This window comes from Anguilla rostrata, chromosome 14 (assembly GCF_018555375.3).
Source record: "Anguilla rostrata isolate EN2019 chromosome 14, ASM1855537v3, whole genome shotgun sequence".
Lineage (NCBI taxonomy): Eukaryota > Metazoa > Chordata > Actinopteri > Anguilliformes > Anguillidae > Anguilla > Anguilla rostrata.
In genome coordinates, this window is record NC_057946.1 from 40495241 (window position 1) to 40511452 (window position 16212).

Sequence of the window (16212 nt, forward strand, 5' to 3'; positions counted from 1 at the left end):
AATCATTTGGTATAAATGTGATCTACATAATCAAATTGACCCCCTAAAAATGTTACATATGGTTAAAACTAAAAAAGAGCTCCTATTAACAAAAACTGATTTGTTTATTAGTGCAATATATATCCCCCCCTCCGAATCCCCCTACTTCTCAGAGGACATCTTCCCCACCCGTGAGACAGAGACATGTCATTTCCAGGCCTAGGGAAATGTGCTCATCTGTGGGGACACAAACACGCGCACAGGAACACTTTCTGAACTCACAGATCCACAAGGGGACATTTACATCTCAAATGAAAATGTCTCTCACACTTTCACTCTCCCCCACAGGAGCAATAGTGATCAGATCATCAACAAGAGTGGAAGGGACCTCCTGCAGCTCTGTCAGAGCCTCAGTCTGTACTTTGTCAATGGTAGGGTACGGAGGGACAGCCTGGGTAGATTCACCTCCTGCTCACCTCTTGGCCACAGTACTGTAGATTACATGATCACAGACATTGACCCTTCCTCTCTCAGCTCATTCACTGTCAAACCACTAACCCCTCTGTCTGATCACAGCCACCATACCCTGTTTATTAAAAGATCAGACATTAAAATGGCACACACACACACAACCCAGTAAGCTGTACAATATCAGAAATTCATACAGATGGGACCAAAACAGTGCAGAACAATACCAGAAAGCAATTGATACCCCAAAAATCCAAACACTTCTAGATAACTTTCTATATTTTACATACTCTTACAGTAAAGAAAGCCTCAATCTAGCAGTAAACAATATTAACAATATATTCAGACAAACAGCAAAGGAGGCACAACTGAAATTGCCCACAAACAAACCAAAAACTGCAACAAATAACAGCTGGTTCGAAACAGATTGTAAAATGATTAGGAAAAAACTTAGAATGCTATCAAACCAAAAACACAGAGACCCCCATAATGCTGATATACACTTTCTTTACTGTGAGACCAAAAAACTCTACAAAAATATACTCAGACTCAAAAACAACAATACAACAAACAGCAACTGACACTAATTGAGGAGGCAATCAACACAAACAACTTTGGCAACATTGGAAACACCTAAACAAACCTCAACACCAGGAATTGGCTATACAAAACAGTGATATATGGACAACTCATTTTAAAACACTGTACCACACTGTTCAAATTGATGTAAACACAGAGCAATCTCAAATTCATGAGAAGCTGACTAAACTGGAGCTAGCTATAAAAGACAATCAGAATCCATTAGACTCCCCAATTATTGAGCAGGAACTCCTTAAGAAACTGTAGGCCCTCAAATCTAAAAAAGCTTGTGGACCTGATGGCATCTTGAACGAGATTTTATGTTATGTTGTTATGTTAACAAGTTCTATGATTTCTAGGATATTGGCTATATTTGGCCACATACATTGGCCGATTGGACATGACCTGTTGCTTGTATATATTCATTGTCGTCTTTTCATAGGATATGTTGACAATACAGAAAAATTTTGAATTACGAAGCCAGACTTATCCTTTAAATAAGTTATGGAAAATAGTTATCCATCCATATCCTGAGCAGGGTCCTGAGCTATCCCTGCGTGCATTGGGCGAGAGGCAGGAACACACCCTGGACAGGCCACCAATCTATCACAGGGCAGGAAATAGTTATATTAGTTAAATTAGTTAAATAAGTGTTCCGGAAAGAATTGTTGATACTTACCTGAGGTCTGTGAAAAGTAAAACTGGTTACGTTAAAGGACTGTCAAGCATGTAAAGTTAAAGACAGTAAGAGTGCACATCTAGGAGAACCATAGGTTTATTTGCAGAAGTGAAGTCTGGTCAACACAGTCTTCTGCAGCAGATGTTATTACAACTCAAAGCATTTATCATGTTGATGTACATTCAGTGGGGTGAAATACTAGTTAGCGTTAGGTATCTTGGACTTGGGGGGCCCACCAGTGTAGCGTGAATTAAGATAATACACTTCTGAAGGAAACATAGGGGTGTTCCTATATATCCTGTTTATGCTGTCGTACTGTGAAAAAGAGGTGTGTAAGAACTCTAAAAACTGTATGAAAATAATTGCCTCACAATGTATAAAAGTTTTACTGTTCAATCTTCAGATATGTATTGTTCGTACTGCTTAAAAGCTTAAAAAATGTTTTTTTTTTTTTTTAGTGGAGGAGGGTGTTTAACAGTTATACACTACAAACTTTACAAATGTAACCCTTCAATTAAAAGGAAAAGCATAAAATCTTTATTTCATTTCTACTATTTTACACAAAAGCCTTAGAAATATTGTCAAATAAGGTAATGCCACTTTGTTTAACAATTTCACAGCTCTCACAGAGAATGCAAAAAAAAAAAAAATACAAGAACAAGGATATAAGAACAGCAAGTGAACTTTTTAGTTTTGTTGAAAAGTTTTTCATACAGCAGAATTCTGATTTAAGGTCCAGGTTATTTCATGATACTGAGCTTGGTTGTACCGAGTATTCTCCTTCCTCCATGTCAGAAGAGAGCTCCATTTATCCTCCCTATGATTAGCTGGCCCCTCACATTCAGCATATTGACAACCAGTCACAGATGCTGTTTCTTGCTGCTTTGATCAGTTTCCCCAGCTGGGCCGAGCACAGTGAAGTCTCTCACAGTCACCGGCCATCTTGTGCTCATGTTGATGGCTGTCTCCTGTAGGCAGGAACACAAATGAGGTGTTATTGCATGATTGTTTTTGCAGACTTAAATTATTTTGCAAGTTGTGGGACAGTGCTAAAACCAACCTTAGCCAAGGTGCAGCTAAAATATCCTTAAAGTGTCCAAAGAGATACAGAGAAACACTTGCTTGATAAATAACAACTTCAAATGTCTAAAAGTAACTTAGTAAGTAAGTTAACAAGCACGTGTTGAGATTTTCCAATCATGGTACTTTCATATGAAGGGCTTAGGAAAGTGTATGAAGGGGCACGGAGGATGGGCATGTCATTGTAATAAACCTCTGAGGATTTGAGGAGAGGTTAAAGTTCACTCACCCACAGGGAGTGAATGCGATTGGCTGGCTGTTACCTGCTCAAGGCAGACCTGTCATCTACATGTTGTCGAGTGCAAAAAACATCCACCGAATGGCTGTAATGCAGCTGGCCTCTGTGTTCTCAGTGTTGTGGCCTGTCCTATTGGAATGTCTGAAGATCAATGGGATCCCAGATATATGCTATATGACCAAAAGTATCTGTACACCCCTTAGTCTGGGACTGTTTTTCATGGTTTGGGCTAGGCCCCTTAGTTCCAGTCAAGGCAAATCTTAATCCTACAGCATACAATGATATTCCAGATGATTCTCTGCCTCCCCAACAGTTTGGGGAAGGCCCTTTCCTGTTTTACAATGACAATGCCCCTGTGATAAGCCTGCAAGAGAGGACTGCAAATGAAGGCTGGACTCAAATACACAACATGGCCAAAAGTGAGTGGACACCTGACATTCAACACTTCATCCAAAATTACTGGCATTAATATGGAGTTGGCCCAACCTTTGCTGCTGTAACAACCTCCACTCTTCTGGGAAGGATTTACACTAGATGTTGGAGCTTCAATTCAGCCTGAAGAGCATTAGTGAGATTGGGCACTGATTGAGCGACTAGGCTTTCAAATTCATACAATTTATACCATAAATGTGCCAAGTTTCCACACCTTAGCCTGCACAGAGGGACTTCTGCGTGATGTACAGAATTATGAGAATACCGGAAAATTCCATGAACTGAAAAAAATGTTTTCAATAAAAAAATAGGTAAAAAATGCCCCCTCACACAACCAACTGAAGGTCCCTAAAGCTAGGAACACTTTACATGATTTCCACGCCCAATTTGAGAATGATTTGGGATCTGGCAGAGTCTGTGGTAGTCCAGGATAGCTGAGTCTCTCATACAGTCCTAGTCAATCAGGCAGAATCTTATAATCATACCATTATTGAATGAATATATAACATAATGCTATCTTTTCCATGCTGTTTTACCAGTAGGGTGGTAATCATACCTGTATTAAATGAATATATAACATAATGCTATCTTTTCCATGCTATTTTACCAGTAGGGTGGTAATCATACCAGTATTAACAGCAATGGGCGCTTCTGGGCATTAAAAGACTTAGATTGTGGCATTCGGTCCGGGAGCTCACACAGAGAGAGCGCCTGTTTCTGTGTTTTGTTTATCATAGCACTTGAAGACAACTGGTCTGCTGAAAAGTTCGCCAGCGGATCCCAGTGGCGAGCTGAAAAGCTGTCGCTGGGTTTCACGCTGGGTCTTTTGTCGTCATTATTTTAGTTTACTGTTTCAGCTTTTTGTTTTTGCCCGGAACCCGTGAGGGGGAAGGGTGAAGGTGTTTGTTTATTTAATGTTGTGTTGGCGTGTGCGCGCTGTCTTGAAGCGAGCTCCCGGTCTAAGCCCTGTGGAGAGAAGCACACCTTTAAGCACCAGGGCTGATTAGTTAACACAACCCAAGTGTGTGTGCTCTCTCCCCCAGCCGGTGTTCAGGTGTGTGTGCTCTCTCCCCCAGCCGGTGTTCAGGTGTGTGTGCTCTCTCCCCCAGCCGGTGTTCAGGTGTGTGTGCTCTCTCCCCCAGCCGGTGTTCAGGTGTGTGTGCTCTCTCCTCCAGCCGGCGTTCAGGTGTGTGTGCTCCCTCCCCCAGCTGATGTTCAGGTGTGTGTGATCTCTCCCCCAGCTGGCGTTCAGGTGTGTGTGCTCTCTCCCCCAGCCGGCGTTCAGGTGTGTGTGCTGCCTCCCCCAGCCGGCGTTCAGGTGTGTGTGCTCTCTCCCCCAGCCGGCGTTCAGGTGTGTGTGCTCTCTCCCCCAGCCGGCGTTCAGGTGTGTGTGCTTTCTCCCCCAGCCGGTGTTCAGGTGTGTGTGCTTTCTCCCCCAGCCGGTGTTCAGGTGTGTGTGCTGCCTCCCCCAGCCAGCGTTCAGGTGTGTGTGCTTTCTCCCCCAGCCGGTGTTCAGGTGTGTGTCCCTCCCCCAGCCGCGTTCAGGTGTGTGTGCCTTCCTCCCCCAGCCGTGTTCAGGTGTGTGTGCTCTCTCCCCCAGCCGGTGTTCAGGTGTGTGTGCTCTCCCCCAGCCGGTGTTCAGGTGTGTGTGCTCTCTCCCCCAGCCGGTGTTCAGGTGTGTGTGCTCTCTCCCCCAGCTGGTGTTCAGGTGTGTGTGCTCTCTCCCCCAGCCAGCGTTCAGGTGTGTGTGCTTTCTCCCCCAGAGTTTGTCTACTTTTAGGATTTCTCTCTAGCCAAAGTGCCAAACCTGGGAACCAGTGCGGTTAAATGTGATCTGGGCTCTGGTTGTTAAAGTGAACCTTGCGCTATTTGGCCATTTGTGCTACCTTGGCAGGTGGACACAAGCGGAACGGCCCAAAAGGCCCTTGTTGTAGGATGATCATAAAAATCTCACAGTTTTAAAAGTCCAAAAATACTGAAAATGTTTTTTTTTCACTGAAATTGAATCAATAATAATAATAATAATAATAATAATACATTTATTATTATTGTTGTTATTATTGTTGTTATTATTGTTGTTATTATTATTATTATTATTATTCCTTGCATAAGTGCTTAGCTTAGCTATTGGTTCATTTAAACTTCATTTTAACTAGATGCTTAAATAAAAATTAGCATATGTTAGTCATAAGGTATCTATCATCAGGTATAGGCTGTTTTAATCAGTAGTATAGGCTAAAAGCTTCATGTTAGTGTAATTTAATATTACTTTCAGCATTACAAATATATATGTTTCAGAGTTCAAGACCTCCATTCCCAATTTTTTTTTATCTCTGAGGTTCTGGGTGTTCTTCATGGATAGATAGCTGTACTACCTGTGCTATACTAGCATTCACAACCTCAATTCCCAATGCAGCATCCTGGAGATTGTGCTCTGTTTGATTTGATAGTGGTTTATGTGTATTGATTTGCAGAGGCACATAACACTGCCCCTGACTGCTCATTCTGTGCCACCCAGGCCCTGTTCTGCTCCCAATGGAGAGAACTCTGCCACCAGGCTATGACCCCTTCTCTGTACCCAGCAGTGCCGCATGAAATGCCAGGACCCACAAACCAAATGTGGGCACGCTCCCTCAAACCGGCCCAACACGGGCACCCTCCCTCAAACCGGCCCAACACGGGCACGCTCCCTCAAAATGGCCCAACGAGGGCACCCTCCCTCAAACTGGCCCAACGCGGGCACCCTCCCTCAAACTCGCCCAACACGGGCACGCTCCCTCAAACCGGCCCAACACGGGCACGCTCCCTCAAACTCGCCCAACACGGGCACGCTCCCTCAAACTGGCCCAACACGGGCACGCTCCCTCAAACTTCCCAACACGGGCACCCTCCCTCAAACCGCCCAACACGGGCACGCCTCAACGCCACACGGCACGCTCCCTCAACATGCCCAACGCGGGCACCCTCCCTCAAACTCGCCCAACACGGGCACGCTCCCTCAAACCGGCCCAACACGGGCACCCTCCCTCAAACCGGCCCAACGGGCACGCTCCCTCAAACTCGCCCAACACGGGCACGCTCCCTCAAACCGGCCCAACACGGGCACGCTCCCTCAAACTCGCCCAACACGGGCACCCTCCCTCAAACTCGCCCAACACGGGCACGCTCCCTCAAACTCGCCCAACACGGGCACCTCCCTCAACCGCCACACGGGCACGCTCCCTCAACCGCCCACGGGCACCCTCCCTCAAACTCGCCCAACACGGGCACCCTCCCTCAAACTCGCCCAACGCGGGCACCCTCCCTCAAACCGGCCCAACGCGGGCACCCTCCCTCAAACCGGCCCAACACGGGCACCCTCCCTCAAACTGGCCCAACACGGGCACGCTCCCTCAAACTCGCCCAACACGGGCACGCTCCCTCAAACTCGCCCAACACGGGCACGCTCCCTCAAACCGGCCCAACACGGGCACCCTCCCTCAAACCGGCCCAACACGGGCACCCTCCCTCAAACTGGCCCAACACGGGCACGCTCCACTGTGCCAGAACTGTGCCAGTGCTAAAACTGAATTTGTTATCAGATGATTGTAGACTTCCTCGGTGGGGAAGACCCGTCTTGTACATTTGATCTGAACCTGAATTCCTTCAGTAAAATATCTGTGTAGACGTTAAGCAGACTTGGATAAATATATATACAGAGATAAATAAGATCATGTGATGTAAGGGTGGTTGGACTATGCTGGGATGAGAATGATCTAGACTGGTTCCCTTTCCATGTGGGGCAGTGACTTCAGCCCTGGGCACCAGGAGGGCATGGAGATGGCCAGCGACAGCCCCCCCCATCCCCACCCCCGCCCCCGCCCCCGCCCCCGCCCCCCCAGACTATATGGAAATATAGAATATATATACTGTAATTGCTAAGTGGAAATGCATATGAGGTTTTCATAAATCGTACTGAAGAATTGTTGCTTTGCAGTATATTTCTGATCTGGAAATGAATGTGATCAGTTTATTTTACAGAACTACTCAGTCCTGCTGCCCAGCCCAATGCAAAGCAGGCTGTGAGAGTGGCTAGGTGCTGCGTAACGGGGTCAGAAAGAAGGGTGTGACTTACGCCTCATTCTGGAGCTCAGAAGAGCTTTCCAGCCGCATGCTGCCGTTCGATTCGGGGGGTTCAGCAGGGGGATCCTTCCCCCAAAACCACCCCGGGGTCCCGCTCGTCAGTGCCCCGCCTCTCTCCGCCTCGCTCGTGGGGCAGGGCCAGTGCGCCTGGCACCCCTGGTAGAGGCGGTTGATGCGTGGGCGCGGTGGGGGCCGGCACAGCAGGGCGCGGAACGCAGCCCGAAACTCTGGGCTGTGGCAGTAGATGATGGGGTTCAGGCCCGAGTTGGCGTAGCCCAGCCAGTTGAGGAAGGTGAAAAGCTCGTAAGGTGCTCGTTGCCCACAGACATTGGCGATGTTGGCGATGAAGAAGGGCAGCCAGAACAGGGTGAAGGAGCCCATGATGATGCCCACAGTGGCGAGCGCCCGCCGCTCCCGCATGGCTGCCACCCAGGCCTGCGCCCCCTCCGATGCCCGCCGGTGAAGGCCGGGGGCCTCGCAGTGTGACCTGTGCGACCAGAAGCGGAGCTGCTCCCTGTTGATGGCCCGCTGTTGGCGCGAGGCGATGAGGAGGACACGGGCGTAGACAAAGATCATCACCCCGAGCGGGATGTAGAAGGACACCGCAGAGGAGACGACGGCGTAGGGTCTGTTGGTGATGAAGTCGCAGCAGGTGTCATCTCTGTAGCAGTCCTGAGCCTCACGGTCAGCCGTGTCCTGTACGCGGTAATACCGCGTCATGACGGGCACAAAGGAGATGAGCGCGGCCACCGCCCACACCGCGCACACGGCCAGCCGCGCCCGCTGCTTGCTCAGGAGCGCGCGGTGCCGGAGCGGCTGCGTGATGGCCACGTAGCGGTCCACAGCGACCGCGCACAGCGTCTCGATGCTCGCCGTCACGCACAGAATGTCCAGCGAGATCCAGAGTTCGCAGAAGCGCTTGTCAAGCTGCCAGTTGCCTGTCACCACGGTAGTGGCCCCCAGGGGCACCACCAGGCCCCCGACGATGAGGTCGGCGAAGGCCAGCGACGTGACAAAGATGTTGGTGGTGGTCTGCAGCTGAGCGGTGCGCACGATGGCCACGATCACGAGCGTGTTTCCCGCCACGATGACCAGGACGATGGCTGCTATGGCCATGCCGAGCCACAGTCCCCCAGCAGGGTGGTAGGGCCCCGTGTCATTCATGCCAGCGTGCTCAATCAGGTGATCAGCAAGAAGATGCTTAAGACAATCTGACACATTTTCCATCAAGCCAGTTCTGCCTGTAGAGAGCTTGAAATGCCTTTTGGTTTCATTGTGGGTATACTGGTCAATAGTTCCCCCGAACTACAGAAGGATCCTTTGAGCTCAATAATGGAGCTGGCATTCTCTGTTAAAGTCCCAGGACCAGACCTAAAGTGATATGACACCTTGTATGGTTGCGACATTACGACAGCAATTCATATTTCCAAATGAAATATCCACAGATATTTTCTAAACTTACCAAAACGAGCAAGCAGATATATGTGACTTCTCTTCAGATGTTTGTGTCTTCATACTGTTGTAGAAAGACCAATAATGATAATAATAATAATTACACAGATTTTCTTTGTCTTTCATATCTTTCCAAAATAAGAAACCTTGGAAGACTGCGACCAAGTTGTAAAAAAGTTGTATTAAAACAAAACGAGCGGACTTTTATTCCGAGTTTCGGTTCGATAACGTATCATCCAGTCGGGCATGAGAGTTGGAGCAGTCCTGTCGAAAAAATTAACGTTGCATTTTCAATGCATCCTATCCCCTCCTTCCGGGCTCTTGTGTCCTCGTGGGGCAGCAGTGACAAGTGCACGCCCGGCTCAGTCTGAAAGAACTTTATTCGCACCACTGCGCGAGGGGAGGGACCGTGCGCAAAGCGTGTAAACCAAGACGCCGCTAAAATGCTGTACAGTGTCGTTTCGCGTCGCAGCGCATCAATATGTTCACCATAAAGTGAAGCATTTTCTTGTCGCGCTAAACTGTGCGTGGGAAGTTCTGTAAAACCTCGGGTTGAAATGTGCCGAAGAAAAACTAAAGAGCACTTTCCCGTGATTATTATTACTATACGTTAGTATTATTGTTATAATAATAATAATAATAATAATAATAATAATAATAATAAAACAATCGGTCAGGTACTTTTCTATTTCCGTTTTAAAGATATGGATTAGTGATTTTAAATTTTTTAGAGGAATAAAGCAGTGTAATTCGATGATTGCTTGCAGATGGTTCCTATTCCAATGGCTGTATGTGAAACGCCACATGAAGCCTGTGTCAAAAAAAAAATAAAGCTATGTGTTATGAATATGAAAAATATATGGCGTTATCGCAAAACATTTTTGAAATTTTTTTTAACATGGCTAAATTGCAAGCAAGTTTTCAGATGCGCCTAGCCAATTCTCGGTCCTCTAACTCTATACTTTTAAGGTCGTGTTTGTCTTGAACAAAATGTCACCGCAGGGCCGTGCACCACCGCAGTAGCCTATTTTGGTTTGAGTTGATTTCAGTTCACACGTCTTCCTGCTCCTCTGCGCACTGCATAGAACATGATGTACTATTGCCGATTATACGGTCTACCTAAGACTGGTGGTTAGGCTCTTCCTGAATTAGTGGAAACCATGCTGCAAAGTCACTCTGTTCAGTGCACCATAGCAACAGAAACAGTTGACAACAAATGTATGCGGAGCCAAAGCTATTTGCTCAGTCTTTTAATATAATAGGTGGCCTGTTGTAACCCGATTGCCTTACATGTTGCAATGATAATCCAGAAATGTTATGAAAGAGATGGTAACAACAGGGACCGAAAAGTATTATTGCACTCATGTTTTGTGACAATATCGTCCAATATCACCACCGAGGTTAACCAATGAAAAACACAGATAAGATAAACTTACACACACACACACACACACACACACACACACACACACACAAATTCATTATTATTATTTGTAGTTGTAGTAGTAGTAGTAGCAGTAGTCGTAGTAGTGTTGTTACTATTGTTACTGTTCTTGTATTAGCATCATCTTGACCTGATAAAAGTTGCTTAGCAGGATCAGGGTGACCATGCCAGCATCTAGACAATGTTAGCAGGGTTTCGTGACAGACCCATGAAAAAATGTCATTGATCTTGTTCTCAATCGTCAGCGTCATTTCCAGCCTCTTTCACGGGACAGCAGTGTGGTTAGCCACAATGAATCGAACTTTGCTAATTAATCGCTTGCAGATGGCATTTGCCCGGATGTTTCAAGCCAAGACCGTTGACGTGCAGCATAGCAGTACGAGCTGAACAGAATGGTAGAGACTCGCGGGTTTATCAGCGAGGGGGTTTCCTGACACTGAAAGCTAGATCCTGATTGCAGATCTTGTCTGCCGCTGTGCATTGTTCCTGCATATGAGTTTGCTACCTATACAGCACTTTGAGACCATTAAAGAAAACTTATTTCCCCTGTAGTCAAGAGTTTGTGTTTTCAAATGCCAGGTTTAACAACCTCATCGTACCCTTGAGATAAAAATCTTCATTCAGCTGAGTCAACTCAGAAACAGCCCAGTTCTGCGTCCCACATACCTCCACACAAACAAGATGGCGGCAGCACACACACCTGTTAGCCCCCCTCCGAGCCCACCGCCGTCCCCACCCCCACCCCCACCCCCACCCAGCGGAGCAGCTCTTATTGGCTAGGATGCAATGTAGCAGGGCTGAGACATCCCAAAGTGTTTCTGCTCCAGGGGTTCAATGCATGAATATAGTTTTAAACCAATGAGCACTGAAACCCACCCTCCCTCTGGAGAGGTGAAACACGCTGAGCCAAGTGCAGTGGCTGATGTTCCTGAACGTGCATAGACACGGGATCACAATCACGACTGTACCTGTGATACTTTAAAAAAAAAAAACTTTGACTTTGTCAATATGCGACCTGGCGCTGCTCAGCTGGCGACTCGCATGCTTGCTCTTTAACATTCTAGTGTTTTTAATGTTTTTTAAAAATGTTTTAGTGTTTGTTTTCCAAACGTTACGAACATGTTAGTATGAGCAACTGAACACTCCTGACAAATCTAATATGTGGAGCCATTTGTCCTAAACATTATGGCGTCCTAAAATGGGGGTGCTCCATATAAAAAGTGCTGTTATTTCTAGGTGAGACCAAAGTGTATAAAAATACCTTTTTAATAAAAGCTGAGAGTCTGCACTTTAACCACATGAGGATTTTTTGATTATAATCTAAAATCTAAGATCTAAAATGGTGGCCCACAGAGCCAAATCAAGACAGAAAAACTTTGTCCTCAACATTATGGAGGGCACAGTAGGCACAGGTTTCATTGCAGCTTTGATGGTGACACCCTGCTGGACCACCTAGATGAGGGGGACAATGCATGCATGAAGTTATTGGGTGTCACATGTCTTCCCATCTCCCCCCAAACCTACATATGTATGGAGGGAGATCATGATATGAGAAGCCTTGTTATCATCATACACGATGTACAGCACGAAGACATCCAGGCCTCCATTGAACATTTTCACTGTGGGTTCCTGTAACTCAACAAGAAACTTTGGAAACTGTGGAAACAATATATTTTTGAGTGCCATGTACTGTAAGCAATTCTTCTAGATTTGCCGATTGAATCCAGGAATGTTTTTGAACTGATCTGCCAAATCAAAATGTTTTTTTTTTTTGATGTTCTGTCAAAAACTTCAAAACATCAGGGAAAGTTCTGACACATTTGAATTTGTTTCCTTAGTCTGTGGCTCTTTCTTGTGTTGTTTTCGGCTTGAGAGCAGAAGAGGACACTTGCAGTAAGCTGGTAGTGCTGCTCAAAGATGAATGGCAGGTAATACTCATGTTTCCTTCCAGGCTAAAATGGGGGCTCAAATTGATTATTTACCTGCAAATTCTGTCAGATAAAAAGGACATTAAATCTCTCCCATATAATGGCCTCTGACTAGTTCCAGGGAAGTAAATTTGTATCCCTGACCTTTTAGCCGAGTCTGCTGCTGTTTTTCTGCTTATCTTCTTGTCATGCTAGGCTTAGCACTCATTTTACAGGATTTCCCCGTGTCAGTTGTGACAGAAGAAGCACCTGCCAGAAATCCGTTAATCCTGATCCGCAACCGAATGCAGCTCTGCCCTCGGTTTTTCAATTAGTTCTAATTTACAGCTCCCCCCAATCTCTTACACTCACGCCCCCCCAATCTCTTACTCACTCCCACCCCCAATCTCTTACACTCACTCCCCCCCAATCTCTTACTCACTCCCAACCCCAATCTCTTACACTCACTCCCCCCCAATCTCTTACACTCACTCCCCCCAATCTCTTACACTCACTCCCCAATCTCTTACACTCACCCCCAATCTCTTACACTCACTCCCCCAATCTCTTACACTCACTCCCCCCAATCTCTTACACTCACCCCCACCCCAATCTCTTACACTCACTCCCCCAATCTCTACACTCCCACCCAATCTCTACACTCACCCCCAATCTCTTACACTCACTCCCCCAATCTCTTACACTCACTCCCCCAATCTCTTACACTCACCCCCCAATCTCTTACACCCTCACCCCCAATCTCTTACTCACTCCCCAATCTCTATCACCCCACCCCAATCTCTTACACTCACTCCCCCAATCTCTTACTCACCCCCCCCAATCTCTACACCTCCCCCCCAATCTCTTACACTCACTCCCCCAATCTCTTACACCTCACCCCCCAATCTCTTACATCACTCCCCCAATCTCTTCATCCCCAATCTCTCACTCACCCCAATCTCTTACACTCACCCCCAATCTCTTACACTCACTCCCCAATCTCTTACACTCACCCCCCCAATCTCTTACTCACCCCCAATCTCCTCACCCCCAATCTCTTACACTCCACTCCCCAATCTCTTACACTCACTCCCCCAATCTCTTACACTCCCCCCCCAATCTCTTACTCACCCCCCCAATCTCTTACACTCACCCCCCAATCTCTTACACTCACTCCCCCAATCTCTTACACTCACTCCCCCAATCTCTTACTCACCCACCCCCAATCTCTTACACCTCACCCCCCCAATCTCTTACATCACCCCCCAATCTCTTACACTCACTCCCCCAATCTCTTACACTCACCCCCCAATCTCTTACTCACCCCACCCCAATCTCTTACACTCACCCCCCAATCTCTTACTCACTCCCCCAATCTCTACACTCACTACCCCAATCTCTTACACTCACCCCCCAATCTCTTACACCTCACTCCCCCCAATCTCTTACACTCACTCCCCCAATCTCTTACACTCACTCCCCCAATCTCTTACACTCACTCCCCCAATCTCTTACCTCACTCCCCCAATCTCTTACACTCACTCCCCCAATCTCTTACACTCCTCCCCCAATCTCTTACACTCACTCCCCAATCTCTTACTCACCCCCCCCAATCTCTTACACTCACCCCCCAATCTCTTACCTCACCCCCCAATCTCTACACTCACCCCCAATCTCTTACTCACCCCCCCAATCTCTTACACTCACTCCCCCAATCCTTACACCACCCCCCCAATCTCTTACACTCACCCCCCAATCTCTTACACTCACTCCCCCAATCTCTTACACTCACACCACCCCCCAATCTCTTACACTCACCCCCCAATCTCTTACACTCACTCCCCCAATCTCTTACACTCACTCCCCCAATCTCTTACACTCACTCCCCCAATCTCTTACACTCACTCCCCCAATCTCTTACACTCCTCCCCCAATCTCTTACACTCACCCCCCAATCTCTTACACCACCCCCCAATCTCTTACACTCACTCCCCCAATCTCTTACACTCACTCCCCCAATCTCTTACACTCACTCCCCCAATCTCTTACCTCCTCCCCCAATCTCTTACACTCACTCCCCCAATCTCTTACCTCACCCCCCAATCTCTTACACTCACCCCCCAATCTCTTACACTCACTCCCCCAATCTCTTACACTCACCCCCATCCTCCACTCCCCCCTTACACTCACCCCCCAATCTCTTACCTCACCCCCCAATCTCTTACACTCACCCCCCAATCTCTTACTCACCCCCACCCCCAATCTCTTACACTCACTCCCCAATCTCTTACACTCACTCCCCCAATCTCTTACACTCACCCCCAATCTCTTACTCACCCCCCAATCTCTTACACTCACCCCCCAATCTCTTACCTCACCCCCCAATCTCTTACACTCACCCCCAATCTCTTACACTCACCCCCCAATCTCTTACACTCACTCCCCAATCTCTTACACTCACTCCCCAATCTCTTACACTCACTCCCCCAATCTCTTACTCACCCCCCAATCTCTTACACTCACTCCCCCAATCTCTTACACTCACTCCCCCCAATCTCTTACACTCCACCCCCAATCTCTTACACTCACTCCCCCCAACTCTTACATCCCCCCAATCTCTTACACTCACTCCCCCAATCTCTTACACTCCCCCCATCTCTTACTCACCCCCCAATCTCTTACACTCACTCCCCCAATCTCTTACACTCACTCCCCAATCTCTTACCTACTCCCCAATCTCTTACCTCACTCCCCCAATCTCTTACACTCCTCCCCCCCAATCTCTTACACTCACTCCCCAATCTCTTCACTCCCCCAATCTCTACACTCACCCCCAATCTCTTACACTCACTCCCCCCAATCTTTACCTCACTCCCAATCTCTTACACTCACCCCCAATCTTACACTCCCCCAATCTCTACTCACTCCTCCCCCAATCTCTTACCTCACCCCCAATCTCTACATCCTCCCCCCAATCTCTACTCACTCCCCCAATCTCTTACACTCACTCCCAATCTCTTAAACTCACTTCCCAAAACCATGCTTATACTTCTACTCACTCCCCAATCTGTTTAGCTCATCCCTTCAATCCATACCCCCACTTATCACTCAAACCTTTACCAACAATTGTTACACTACTTACCACAAACTATACACCTGAATCTACCTCACCCCCACTCTCAGCATGATCTCTCTCACATCATCCACTCTGGACGACTGCTTTAGATCTTTGTCTTGTTGAACATGTTCCATTCTGACCATACACTTGAGCTTCCTGCCCAAGTGCACTTATCAAGCGATTTCTTGTGACTCAAATTATTTGCCACGTACTTTGAGCTGGCACCCACAATCGTCTTTCATGGTTCCATCTATTTTAACAAGGGCCCCAGGGCCTGTGGATGCAAAACAACCCCAAAGCAGTAAAGATCCACCACGTTTCACTGTAGGGATGAGGTGCTTTTCAATATTACCTGCATTCTTTGATCGCCAAACATAACGCTGATATGCCTGTTCAAAAAGCTCAATTTTTGTTTCATCTGACCACAAGACACGGTTCCAACTGTAGTTCAGATGTAGTTTGGCGAATTCAAGGTGCCTTTTTCGGTGAATTGTCTTCAAACGAGGCTTCTTTCTTGCAACTCTGCCATAAAGGCCATTGTCATGTAGGCGTCGTAGAATGGTAGCTTGTGACACCTTGTAACCCCAAGATGCCAGGTTGTTTTGCAGATCTTTAACTGTAGCCCTTGAACTTCTTTTTGCCTCTTGAACCATCCACCTCACTACACGTGGGGGCAAGATAGACTTGCATCCTCTACCTGGAAGGTTAGTCACT

The 16212-nt window shown here is 47.2% G+C and overlaps 1 protein-coding gene across 2 annotated transcripts; it reads right to left on the reverse strand.

The window, feature by feature from the left end:
- Nucleotides 1-1785: 1785 nt before the first annotated feature.
- LOC135239626 (beta-3 adrenergic receptor-like) lies at nt 1786-9399 on the reverse strand. Of its 2 annotated transcripts, XM_064308435.1 has the most exons (3): nt 9040-9399; nt 7570-8948; nt 1786-2673 (listed from the first exon to the last, which is right to left on the reverse strand). In XM_064308435.1, exons 2-3 carry the CDS (start codon nt 8802-8804, stop codon nt 2655-2657), a joined length of 1254 nt encoding a protein of 417 aa, XP_064164505.1. In that variant the 5' UTR covers nt 8805-8948; nt 9040-9399; the 3' UTR covers nt 1786-2654. The 2 variants fall into 2 exon arrangements, with proteins under 2 accessions (XP_064164505.1, XP_064164504.1); XM_064308434.1 differs by having other exon boundaries at nt 7570-9399.
- Between the last annotated feature and the right edge of the window lie 6813 nt (nt 9400-16212).

Bases quoted from the DNA above. Each gene is read 5' to 3' on its own strand.
- LOC135239626 (XM_064308435.1), bottom strand. From the start codon at position 8,804: ATGGAAAATGTGTCAGATTGTCTTAAGCATCTTCTTGCTGATCACCTG.